Source organism: Desmodus rotundus, chromosome 2, assembly GCF_022682495.2.
Source record: "Desmodus rotundus isolate HL8 chromosome 2, HLdesRot8A.1, whole genome shotgun sequence".
Classification (NCBI taxonomy): Eukaryota; Metazoa; Chordata; class Mammalia; order Chiroptera; family Phyllostomidae; genus Desmodus; species Desmodus rotundus.
The window spans coordinates 178,103,189-178,115,876 of record NC_071388.1 but is presented as its reverse complement, the minus strand read 5'-3'; the positions used below and the strand labels follow the sequence as shown (position 1 = coordinate 178,115,876).

General features: G+C 37.2%; 1 protein-coding gene across 1 annotated transcript in view; it reads left to right on the top strand.

Moving 5' to 3' along the window:
- Window positions 1-12,688, top strand: part of GTF3C3 (general transcription factor IIIC subunit 3) — a 32,674-nt gene that overhangs the window by 2,455 nt on the left and 17,531 nt on the right. The window contains exons 3-10 of the mRNA XM_024564133.4: window positions 2,638-2,828; window positions 3,483-3,606; window positions 3,937-4,128; window positions 4,625-4,790; window positions 7,996-8,143; window positions 8,669-8,741; window positions 9,513-9,616; window positions 11,255-11,426. Of these exons, the coding sequence (XP_024419901.1) occupies window positions 2,638-2,828; window positions 3,483-3,606; window positions 3,937-4,128; window positions 4,625-4,790; window positions 7,996-8,143; window positions 8,669-8,741; window positions 9,513-9,616; window positions 11,255-11,426 (1,170 nt within the window). The remainder of the gene's footprint in view (window positions 1-2,637; window positions 2,829-3,482; window positions 3,607-3,936; window positions 4,129-4,624; window positions 4,791-7,995; window positions 8,144-8,668; window positions 8,742-9,512; window positions 9,617-11,254; window positions 11,427-12,688) is intronic.

Here is a 12,688-nt window from a genome sequence, read left to right as displayed (position 1 = left end):
TTTCCCAAGAAGGAATTGTCCCAGAACTTTACCCTTGGTCATTGTGGGTATATGTTCAGAGCAAAAGAAGGGGTCAGTTTTACATTTTATTAAGATTTTATTTATTTATTTTTAGAGAGAGGGGAAGGAGGGGGAAAAGAAGGGGAGAGAAACATCAAACAGCTGCCTCTGGCATGCACCTCTACTGGGGACTGAACCCTCAACCCAGGCATGTGCCCTGACCTGGAATCGAATGAGCAACCCTTTGGTTCTCAGGCCAGTGCTGAATCCACTGAGCCACACAGATCAGGGCAAGAAAGGGTTCAGTTTTGAATAGGCTTTGGCAAAGTCTGCTAATTGGATTATATGGTTATTGTCTCTTTCCTCCTGTACATTGCTGAATACCACTGCTCAATTCTTGCTCTTGAGTATCTTTCCTACACACCATGCAAATAGGGCCATCTTCTAATTTCATTTTCAGTTCGTTGTGGCTGATATACAAACTACTGTATAGTTAGTTTTTGTATGTTGACCCTATATCCAGGAACCTTGCTAACAAGTTCATGTATTCTGACAGTTTGTGAATAGATTCATTTGTATCTTCTAGGTACATAAATCATATCAGTTACAACAGCTTTAATTCTTCCTTGCCATTTGTAATTTTGCCTTTTATTTCTGTTTCCTCATTACATTAACTAGGACCTCCAGTAAAATGTTGAAAGGAGTAGGAGTAGTGGTAGTAGGCATATTTGTCTCATTCCCAGTAACTTTGAATAATTCACCATTAACTGTTTTTGTGGAAAGTTTTTTGGATACTCTTTATCAAATTAAAGATAACCCCTTCCATCTGTAGTTGACTAAGAATTTTTATTAGGAAGGGGTGTTGGATTTTATCATATAATTTTTCTGTATCTATCAAAATGATCATATTTTTATTTTTTCTGTTACTGTAATAAATTTCAATGATTGATAGGGTTTTATTTCACACATTTCTTTTTATATTTTGGATGTGCAGAATTCTTGAAGATAACTGTTATGACTGCATAATAATAATTATTTTTTTCTCAGAACATGTGGATTTTTAAATTCTGTTTTTAAACATTTTGACTGTTTCACTTATCTGGCACCTTTGAGGTTTGATGTGTTTCACCTAAGTGAATAAGCTTAAGTGTTTTATTCTTAACACAAAGATACACATATTTTTAAAATTTTAAATATTTTGTTGGAACTTTCTAAAATGTGTTACATGTCTCTGCTTTAACAGAAAATTGGCTTCTCAACTTAACCTTGATCATTCAAGATCATCATTATGAACTTAGAAAAATCATTGGACTATAGTGGTATTCTCAGTTATAAAAGAAGAACGAGGTCTTGGCTATTGAGCCAAATAGTATGAAAGATAGAGACATTTATTGAAGAAGACACAAGATATAAGAAACATTGTATATAGGACAGTGACACCTCAGTCCCCTTCAAAGTAGGCACCTTGGGACTGACACAGTTCTCCCAGTCACCATCAGCTGTCCCATCATATTTTCCTGAATCTCATCAGCAGTCTGAAATCTCTTCCCTTTCAAAGGTGATTTTAGTTTTGGGAAATGCCAGAAGTTGCAGGGCGCCAAATCTGGGCTGTAGGGGGCTGAGTCACCTGGGTGATTTGATGTTTCAGCCAAAAACTCTGCACAAGATGTGATGTATGAGCGGGTGTGTTGTTATGATGAAGTTGCCAATCACCATTTGCCCATAGTTGCGGCCTTCTGAGTCATCCGAATAGTTTCTGTGGAGGAATGTTCAAGCTTAGTGCAAAATTTGGTGCAGCATCATTAGCTCTACTCAGTCATTTTGAATGTGACAGCCACACGGTACACAGGCTCACTCTATGGCGTCTACCCCCCCACTGACTAGTACAGTGAAGTCATCACTGTTCACACGTGCGCATTCCAGTCCACTCTTCCTCTGCTGCCAGGTTACCTTGATGTCACGCAAACCATTTTTGTTATATTAACAATGGCTGTGCTTTTTCTGGAAAGACCTTGTATGTCATGTTTTGTTTCTGAAATAATAATACTATTTTAATATAAATAATAGTGTTAAGCTCCTACTTATTCTAAGTAAGCATTATTCTCAGTCCATGTAAATAAAATCTCATCCTCAGATTAGCATTAACCCCTTTTTACAAATGAGGTAAAGAGAACCTCAGTAATTTGCCCAAAATTACACATCTAGTGATAGATGAAGTTTGAAACCAGACAGCTCAGCTCTAGAAGCCTCACCTGTAACCACTGTGCTATACCACTTGGTCTGTACCACCAGACTTGTTTAGTTCTTAGGTCTATGTCTTAAAATTCTTTTATTTTTTTCTTCTCTTATTTTAACCATTACTGTGTGTGCTTCTGATTTCCCATTTAATTTTGCCTATATATCTAGATGAGGCCCAAAGGATGAGTCACCTATTCCTACAGAGGAAAATACATAGCTTTTATGACAGCTTTCTTTTTGGGGTTGTTTTGGGAGTGTTCATTTGTCTTTTTTTTTTTACTTTCAGGTTTGCTGGGATAGAAATTTATATTGCAGAAAATGCTGCTTTTTTTTTTCCTTTTGACTACTGAGTGTTCTAAAACTTTTTTTCCTCCCCTGTCTCAACATGCCTTTCATCAGGAGAAACATCAGATGGGGTTAGTAAGTCAGTTCACAAGGTCTTTGCTTCCATGCTTGGAGAGAATGAAGATGACGATGAGGAAGAGGAAGAAGAAGAGGAGGAGGAGGAAGAAACACCTGAGCAACCCACTGCAGGCGATGTGTTTATGCTGGAGATGGTTCTCAATCGTGAAACCAAGAAAATGATGAAAGTAAATTGTAACTTAATTTTGTAATATAAAAAGAGTGTAAAAATGTGACATTGAAAAAGGATGCAAACTCTAGAAAAGGAAATACTATGAGATAGCTACTGGTTTCTTTTGTTTCATTTAGAGATTTTTAAAATGTAATACCTTACTTATTTCATGTATCAAAATGTACTATAGTTTTGCTATTAAAAAGTCCATATTGATATTTACAACTTCAGTCTGAGCAGGTAGATTTGAAAGAAGGAGGATCTTCAGTAGATCGCATTGTATAGTCAATCTGGCATAGAAATTCGTTCTGCAGCACCCAGTTCTACATTTGTTATTATTCTAATCAGTAGTTTCGTAATTCTGGTCACTTTGGTTTTGCTTTCTTTAAATATTTTACCGTGCTTTGAACTTTCTACTGTAGGAACTTTTGTTGTTTTTTTTTGTTTGTTTTAATTTTCTGAGGTGCTCGTTTTTGGAGAGTATCATAGAATAGTTTCTGTTATTTCCTGAGATTGAATTTAGCCATTTAGTCCTTAGTTCTGAATGTAGATTGAAAAGTATTAAAGACAAATTTCAGTTTTGTTCCAGTCTATATTTATTAACGTGGTTGGAATTGAAATCTAAGACGTTACTGTATTTTAATCTAGATGTCATTTTTGTTCTGTACAGGAGAAAAGGCCTCGGAGTAAACTTCCCAGAGCGCTGAGAGGTCTCATGGGCGAAGCCAACATTCGCTTTGCTCGAGGAGAACATGAAGAGGCAATTCTGATGTGCATGGAAATCATAAGACAAGGTGTCTCCTGTGGGGATTATCGACAGGTGCAGTTCAGCCTTAGCAAAGGGGGATTTCATGAAGGCGGCAAGGTGGAGAGTAGGGGTTTTCATGAAATTACACTTTGGTTAGAGCAGAGAATGCTTTAAAAGTGCCAAAAGTGTATGAAAATAAAATAAAGCAAATATAATCTAGTGTTTATTCTAAATTCTGTTAAGTAGTATGATTCTAATAGAGTTATTTAAGGAGCTTAGATATTAGAAGAAGGACGCACAGTTTGAACCATGGGGTTGACATTAGCTCAAGCCTCTTCCCTCAGCCAATGGAATTTTTTTTTTTAATTCATTGTAGCTCCCCTGGCTTATGAGCCATTCTCTACTCTTGCCATGATATATGAGGACCAAGGCGACATGGAGAAATCACTGCAGTTTGAGTTGATTGCTGCGCATTTAAATCCTAGTGACACTGAAGAATGGGTTAGATTGGCAGAAATGTCTCTGGAACAAGACAATATTAAGCAGGCTATCTTTTGCTACACAAAAGGTAATTAAAATGTATTCATCATTTTGTTTGATAAAATGTTACATAATAGGTTTTTTGACAATGTACTTGCTATTTCAGGGTGATGTTAGCTGAAATATATTCCTTCTATTCTGTTATACCAGAGGTATTTGGAATTCCTCTGTTTCCATGTTTATCAGCAATTTTATTTATATTGTCAGCTAATACAGCACAAGTTAGTAGAAGAACAGAACCTTCATTTTCCCACCAAGGTCAACACTGGTGCCAAGCTCTTCCTTGTGGGTTAATATCAGACTGCAGTGAGCACATGAAGATTAATATGATTCAGGTTCTATCTGGTCTTAGGTCAGACTTAGTTGAGAGTTCCTGGGAAGGTAGGTTTATTCCCGAATAACCTGCTTAATTTCATAGGAAAATTAGTTTACAATGTTCATTAAATACTTTCTGAAGAGAAGATGGATCATACCCAGGTAGCATGAATTCCTTTTTATGATGAATTTATCTTTTTTCTTTTCAGCTCTTAAATATGAACCTACTAATGTCCGTTATCTGTGGGAGCGATCCAGCCTTTATGAACAGATGGGAGATCATAAAATGGCCATGGATGGTTATAGGCGTATTTTAAACCTTTTGTCTCTGTCTGACGGAGAACGATTCATGCAGCTGGCTAGAGATATGGCAAAGTAAGTTTGGGGTGCAAGGTACATAAATGCTGTTGTTAATCATCATATTTTAGAAAAGCATATATTTGAAGTAGAATATACTTTTTATTGAGGTTCAAGGAAGTGTTTTGCTTCTTGTATTTTATTGAATATTTTGTGCTTAAGTGGAGAGGTGGGTTGGAATTTTTTTTTTCAGTACTTTTATGTTTCCAATCAAACTGTGATTGCTTGGGAAAAATTTGTATATATAATTACCTTTCAAGTGGTCAGAAGCTTAAAAAATGGAGCCTGTTTTGAAAGGATGATTAAGTTCCCAGGTTTCCATAACTTACTTAAAATTATACACATTTGCAGTAATATTACTTTAAACTATTGCAAATGAAATCTTTGTGATCTGGGATCCTCTGAATCATTTTATCTTGAGCTAATAGTAGAATAACATTTTCAGATGAAAAAATTTCTTTATACTTAGCATCTGCTACTGACTTCGGTATATATTTTATTCTAGAGTTTCATGCCAAAGTGCATTTATTTCTCTGATGTGCTATACAGCGAAACAAAGCAAGAAACATTTTGACTAAGTAATGCTTTGTGGAATGCTTTCTATTCCGCAAATATATATTAATAGGATTTCAGTCTAGCATTAACCATCTTAATGTGGGTATCTTAGGCCTAACCCTGTTAATTCAATGGCCATTGTCTCATGAAGATGCTTGGCTGTGAAATCACCCCCTGTGCTCTCAAGGATGGATTATGTAGGAAGCATTTTAGGAAATTGGTTAAGGCAGGGCAACTCTAAATTGATCTTTGATATCTATGATGAGCATTGGGGCCCTTTCCAGGTTATTTGCTATTAATCGAATCCCTAGCTATTACAATGGTGAGCCCAGTAAGCTTCTACTCTATAAATTACTAGTCAATAAACTTGTTTTTCTTTTGTATAATTTACAATCTTATTATTGGGGCAGGGTGCTGATGAACATTTCTACCACTGCCACAGAGGTCTTTGCTAAATGGAAATCTTGTTACTGTAAGTTCTGATTGATTAGGCTTTTTCTCAGTCTCCACTTTCCTCCAAAAATACTTGTAGAACATGAGGTACGTGTTAGGCCCTGTACAAACAACAGGAGATCCCGTATTGAATGAGTTTTAAAATTCCCTGCCTTTGTAGCATTTACATTGTAGTTGGGGAGATAGGCAGTAAGCAAATGAACAACTAAATATACAAGGATAGTATGTCCGATTTTGATAAGTGATATGAAGGAAAATGAAGCAGGGAAGGGGGATAGGAAGTTGAGGAATAGGAGTGTGTCGTTTTAAATAAGGTGATTAGAGAAGGACTTAATTCCCTGTGTTATGGCCCTACCAACCTGAAAGTGAACTGAAGGAGGTATGGGAGCAGATATTAGGGTGAGTATCACTGGTGGAGGACATGGTAAGTGAAAGGGATGTGCAGGGGACACATGGAAGCTGAAGGTTTAAGGGGAGTACAGCAAGAGGTAATGTCAGAGAAAAGATCACTTGGCCCTTGTGGGCCGTTGTAAGGGCTTTCGCTTCTGCTCTGAATGAGTCTGGAAGCCACTGGAAGGTTTTGAGTTGAAGAGTGACATGATCTGACTTAAATTTTAAATGCATTGAATCTGGCTGCTCTTTTGAGAATAGAGTAAGGGGAGGTAAGTGCAGAAGCAGGGAGAACATTTAGGAAATTATTGCAATAATCCATGGAAGGGGCATTGGTAGCTTGGATCAAGGTAAAAACTGCAGGAGGTAGTGAGAAGTAATCATTCTAGATGAATTTGAAGGCTGAACTCTCAGGATTTTCTGATACATTGAATGTGAGGTGGTGTGTGTGTGTCTGTGTGTAAGAGGAAGAGAGAAGGGCAGAGACCAAACCCTGAGGTGCTGCTGTGTTTAGAAGTCTGGAAGACGAGAAAACCGGGAGACTGGAAGGAAATGGACAATGAAGTAGCAGGAAACTAAGAGAACCTAATAATTCTAGAATTTTATTGAAGAAAGCACCTCAAGGAGGAGGGATGATCACCTGTGTGAAATAGTGCAGATAGGTCATATGAAAGGAGGACTGAGTATTGACATTTGAAATGGGGTGGGGGCTCTTGGGGGACAAGCAGCTCTTTGGAGAAATTTATAAGGGGAGCGGAAGAAAGGGAAGGTAATCAGAATGGGCTCTAGAGTAAGAGATAATTTCTAAGTTGGGAAAGATTATAATATATTTGTATTCAAGTGGGAATGATTCACAACTGAGGGACATATGGAAGATTCATGAGAGAGGGAACAATTGCTTGAGTGATATCCTTGAGTAGGTTGGAGGGAATGGGATCTAGTTGTGGATCAGCCTATGATGAAAGGAGAATGGTGTAGATAATGTGGGTATGAGTGAGTAGGTAGATATGTTGGGAGTGTGTGGGGTGCCTGATTTAATTCTCTTGTGAAATGAGCAAGGTAAGAGTGAGAATGGGAGAGTGTTGGAGCTTGGAGGGAAGATGGTAAGTAGTCGTCCAGGTTTTTAGGACCTTGCAGCCCCACAGACGGGCAGCGTTTGCATCACCTTGGAGCCTGTCACAAGTGTGGAATCTCAGCTCTGCCCAGCTCCACGGGATCAGAATAGCGTTTTTACAAGATCCCCAGTTGATCCCTATGTACACTGACGTCTGAAAAGTACTAGACATTGTAGAAAGATTGCCGACCAGAACCATGGGCCCACTGGAGGCTAGTGGTGATTAATTTAGAATGACTATGGTCAGCTGGACGGCTGGTGATGCAGAGTAGTCATCCAATTGAGGGTTGGAGTGTTATCAGAGGACTTTGATAAAGGGAGAGAAGGGCAGGAGTATTGAGGAGATGGACAAGGAAGTAATTACAATGTTGTACCGTGGAGATGGAGGGGAGTGAGGACAGGAAGGGTGCAAAACAGTGGTAGGATCAATGTGTTGTAGATCCCACTGAGGGAGAAGAGCTGGTATGGGGTTACGGAGGGAAAGAGCTGGAACAATAGGAGGTAGCTTTGGGAGAGTGAGAGACTTGATGTTGACGTTGTACTAACATTGGACATGTTTCTCTGAGTCAGCTCTGATTATTATTTTAAGGAAGAGTTTTCTTCTCAAATTTTAAGGAAATGAAAATCAGCCAGAGGGCCTATCAGCAAGGAAATGAATTTTATAATCTGAGTTAAATAAGCACTCATCCTTTTTGTCATTTACTTTTTTAGAAGTTACTATGAAGCCAATGATGTTACTTCAGCTATTAATATAATTGAAGAAGCTTTCTCAAAACACCAGGGCCTGGTCTCCATGGAAGATGTTAACATAGCAGCTGAGCTGTACATTTCTAACAAACAATACGACAAAGCTTTGGAGGTAGGAACATTTGTGTTTCTCTTTAGTTTTGAAGCCCATTTCTGTGTTCCAGAAATTCTTACAAATTGACAATTTCTCATTTTAGTTATGTATATTACTTATGTACTAAATCATATAAAGTCTGTTTGGAAACATGTTTCTAGATTCTATACAAATTCCATATGAAATATAAAATGTGGTTATCACATGAATAAAGCCATCGTCGTTATCAAAGGTGCCAGACGTGTCTGTACTCAGGGTAGCGGGGCTCAAGCCAGACTAATTGCTGTAACTTAGTTCTTAATCTGTTGGGAAAAATAGATTGGCTTGATACAGAGGAATTATATATCTTCAGTTAAGCATTAGTTAATATGATATAAAAATGTGTCACTGTTTCTTATTTTAAAGAGACTTACTGTTGCTTTTTATAGCCCATTTATACATTGTAAGGAATATTTGAATTAACCGTATAGATTTTTGCATTGTGAAAATGTTTTTCATACATACCTACTGTATTATTTTCTCTCCCTCCCCCAATCCTTTTAGGTAATTACAGACTTTTCTGGAATCGTGCTAGAAAAGAAAACTACAGAAGAAGGCACTTCCCAAGAGAATAAAGGTTGTAGTTTCCTCTTCATAGGAAAGTGTATATAATCCTCTCTGGTTTACCATGTAGCATTTCGAAATTGATAGTTACTGTTTCATAATTTTTCCCAAGAAGTATTTTTTCCTAAGAGACATATCACATCTTTTTCTTGCGAGTGTTCACTCACAAATTATCTCTTTTAAAAAATTGTTTTCAGTTACTTTTATTTCTCAATACGTCCACTTGAGTATGGCTTTTTTTTTTTTTAACTGAGCCAGGGCCTTTTTAGTGCTATCTGAAGGAAGAATTGATTAATGAACGGCTTATCAAAGCAATTTACTTTTCAAAAAGGACTCAAAATGCTTTCTACTAATTTACTTCAAACTTAAGCATTGAAAAAATCCTACTTTAGACTTAAGCATAGTATTATTTTACCTCTTTCTCAGCCTCTTTGTAGTGAAGACTAAAAGATACTTTAAGTTCAAGAAGAAAAAAAAGAGAGTTCGTATGTCCTTGTTTGTCCTCCTTGTCTTTTTAGTTCTTTGTAGTTTTGATAGAAGATGTAGGAGCTTATTAGGTTTTGGGTAAGTGGGTAAGATATTAGGAAAAAAATCTGAGGATAATTGCTACCAAAGACAGACTGGAGGAAGTGTAAGTACTCAATGCTAGAGTTGGCCAAATTTAGAATTGACTGTGGAATCATTTGCTTTGAATTAAGAAAATGGGATCTTACATAGAAGGTGGAGTTTGCTTCCTGTGCCCCACATTCTGAGCTTGCTTTCTGTGTGTCTGTCTAATCCACAGCTGGGGAGAATGTTACCTGCACTATACCTGAAGGTGTGCCAATAGATATCACAGTGAAGTTGATGGTCTGCCTTGTTCATCTCAACATCCTTGAACCACTTAATGTAAGTAGCATTAAGATCTCTGCTGGAGATACTTCAGATCAAATTCACAATGTTTTTTTAGATGGCAAGAAACTGTAAGTTGACCCTAGGTTTCACAATTCTTAATAACCAGGAAGTCACTATAAGCATCTTTGTGTGGCTGTCTTATAAAAGGTAAGAGTGTTTTGGACTGGGCTTATAATAGCTTTGTTTTTCTTTTAAAATGAAAACAATCCAGAGATCAGAATTGGAGATTGAGCCTTTTAGATAATTAGTAATTTCTGACAGCTATTCTCTTTTGCTAACTTCAGACTAAGTATTTCATTAAATTAAAAAATTTGGCATTCTGGCCCTGGCTGGGTAGCTCAGTTGGTTAGAGCATCATCCCATGTGCCAAGGTTGTGGGTTTGATCCCAGTTAGAGCACATACAAGAATCAACCAATGAATGCATAAATAAGTGGAGCAACAAATCAATATTTCTCTCTCTCAAATCATTAAAAAAATTAAAAAGAAAAAAAATTTGGCATTTACTTTGCATACTTTAGGGTAGGTATTGAACAAAATATACAAATCCATGCCCACATGGGCCTTTTGTCCTAATGGGATTAGATGGATAGTAAGTAATAAATATGTAACATATAGGATGTTAGTTGGTGATCAATGCTCTGGAGAAAAAGCAAACAGGGTAGAAGAATAAGGAATGTCCGGGGGTGGGAGGAGTTGCAGTTTTAAATAGGGTGGTCAGCAAAGCCCTCCTTGGAAAGGTGGCATTGGAAGGATGACTTAAGGAAGTGAGCCATGCTAATACCTGAGGGGACAGCTTTCCCGAAACACAGATTGCACAGAGAGCCTGAGGCCGGGTGTGTTTGTCTTGTTAGAGGAGGGGCACAGGAGATCAGTATTGTCTCAGTTTCTTCCACGCCTGTCTTATGACAGTCCTTCAAATGTGATGTGATGAGTGGCAGTATGAGCTCTTTTTAATAGAGATTCAAAAGTGAATAGACCCATCAGCAAACGAGTGGATCCAAAAACTATGGTATATTTACACAATGGAATTCTACGCAGCAGAGAGAAAGAAGGAGCTTATACCCTTTGCAACAGCATGGATGAAACTGGAGAGCATTATGCTAAGTGAAATAAGCCAGGCGGTGAGGGACAAATACCACATGATCTCACCTTTAACTGGAACATAATCAACAAAAGAAAAAAAGCAAACAAAATACAACCAGAGACATTGAGGGGGGGAACAGTCTAGCAGTGGCCAGGGGGGAGTGGGGTGGGGACAGAGGGAAGAGGGGATTGCAGGAACTATTATAAAGGACAAATGGACAAAATCGGGGGGGATGGTGGGGATGGGGGAGGGAGGTGGGTTCAGCTGGGGTGGGGGGAGAGAAGGGGAGAAAAGGCATACAACTGTAATTGAATAACAATAAAAAATAAATTTAAAAAATATATGTATTAAAAAAAAAATTAAATACTGGGCAGGCAACCAAAAAAAAAAAAGTGAATAGAAAAGTGATTGTTTAAAGGTGTTTTTATTAAGCCTTGCTCTTTAGGCTTGCCCAGACAACTGATTGAGTATGTTAAGAAGAGAAATAGAAATAGATGTGCACGTTTGTAATGAAGGTTTGACTTCAGGCTTTAATTTTACGGTCTAGCCTCTCTTGACAACACTAGTGGAACAGAATCCTGAGGATATGGGAGACCTCTACCTGGATGTTGCGGAAGCTTTCCTGGATGTTGGCGAATATAATTCTGCACTTCCTCTCCTGAGCGCACTAGTCTGCTCCGAAAGATACAACCTTGCGGTCGTTTGGCTTCGGCACGCAGGTGATAGTTTTTGTGGGAGGGAGAAGTTTAGTCATATAAGTAGACAAGAACTTACTTTCCCAACATAGTAATAATCATTATAACATGTTAATGTCTTAGTGAAAGTATTTCTGGCTTCAGGGCAGTTTTTTGAAAGTTAGTGTTCTAAATTGTCTCGGTATGTCACTAAGTGATTCCCCTCACTAATGCTTTGGAGGAATGATTCAGTTAATGATACCAGAGTGAAGTAGGACTAACATGTTCCTGTTAAAAATATCCTAAATACCTGTCCTGTATCTGTGTTAATCATAGCCTCTAGTTTCTAGTAATAGATTGTCAGACCTGGGGTACAATCTAATTTTTGAAGAGCTTTTACAGATTTACATTTAATGTTATTTTGAAAGAAATTAATATATTTTTCAACATTCTTTGAGCTGAAAATATGCTCAACATTGGGTTTTATCTGTCATTTTATTTCTAAGTCTATAGTAATCTGAAATAAATATTGTATCTAGATCCACACTAATTAGAAATAAATCATTTAGATTAGAAAAAAATAGGTTCAGAAAAACAACTAAATTTCTTAAAGAAACATGAAAGGCAAAAACATTTTAATAGAATTTCCTATTGAATCAACATAAAAGATGCATTAAAATTTGAATGGTCCTGTTTAAAATATTTCAGGATAGCAGAAAGTTCTAATAGTTCTTAAAACATTACATAGTGGCAGAAAGTTCTCTATAATTAGAAAAGCATTGATTGACATGAGATATTATGAGGCCTACCACAGATATGAAATAGCAAAGAGAACACTTAAAAATTAAGGCAACAGTTTACTGAGTAAATGTGAGTACAAATGAAATATACCATCATAAAATTATATTTGTGGTACTTGAATTCTAAAGACACGAACAGAGAGTTGGAATTTCTATTGCCTTCCTGAGGCTGTGATATTGAGCCTGCTTTCTGTTACTAATAGCAGACACTTTACAAACCCTGTTCAATTATGATCGTGCTGCTGATAAACGCTGTTTCCATTTTGAGCCAGTGTAGCTTGAGATGAGTGGAAAGTAAAAGCTCAGAGTCATCTAAAAATTATAAAGAAATTGGGGCTCATTATATAAGAAACATCATTGTAGGAATTTAGTGCTTATAACACACTATCTTTAAAAGTGAAAAATAAGATTAGGAGAAATGCCATTGTGATGATCCATCCATATTTAGTAGTCTTCCTTTATTGTCAAAGTTTAACCTAAAGAAATTTGAGATTTGAGAAAGCAATT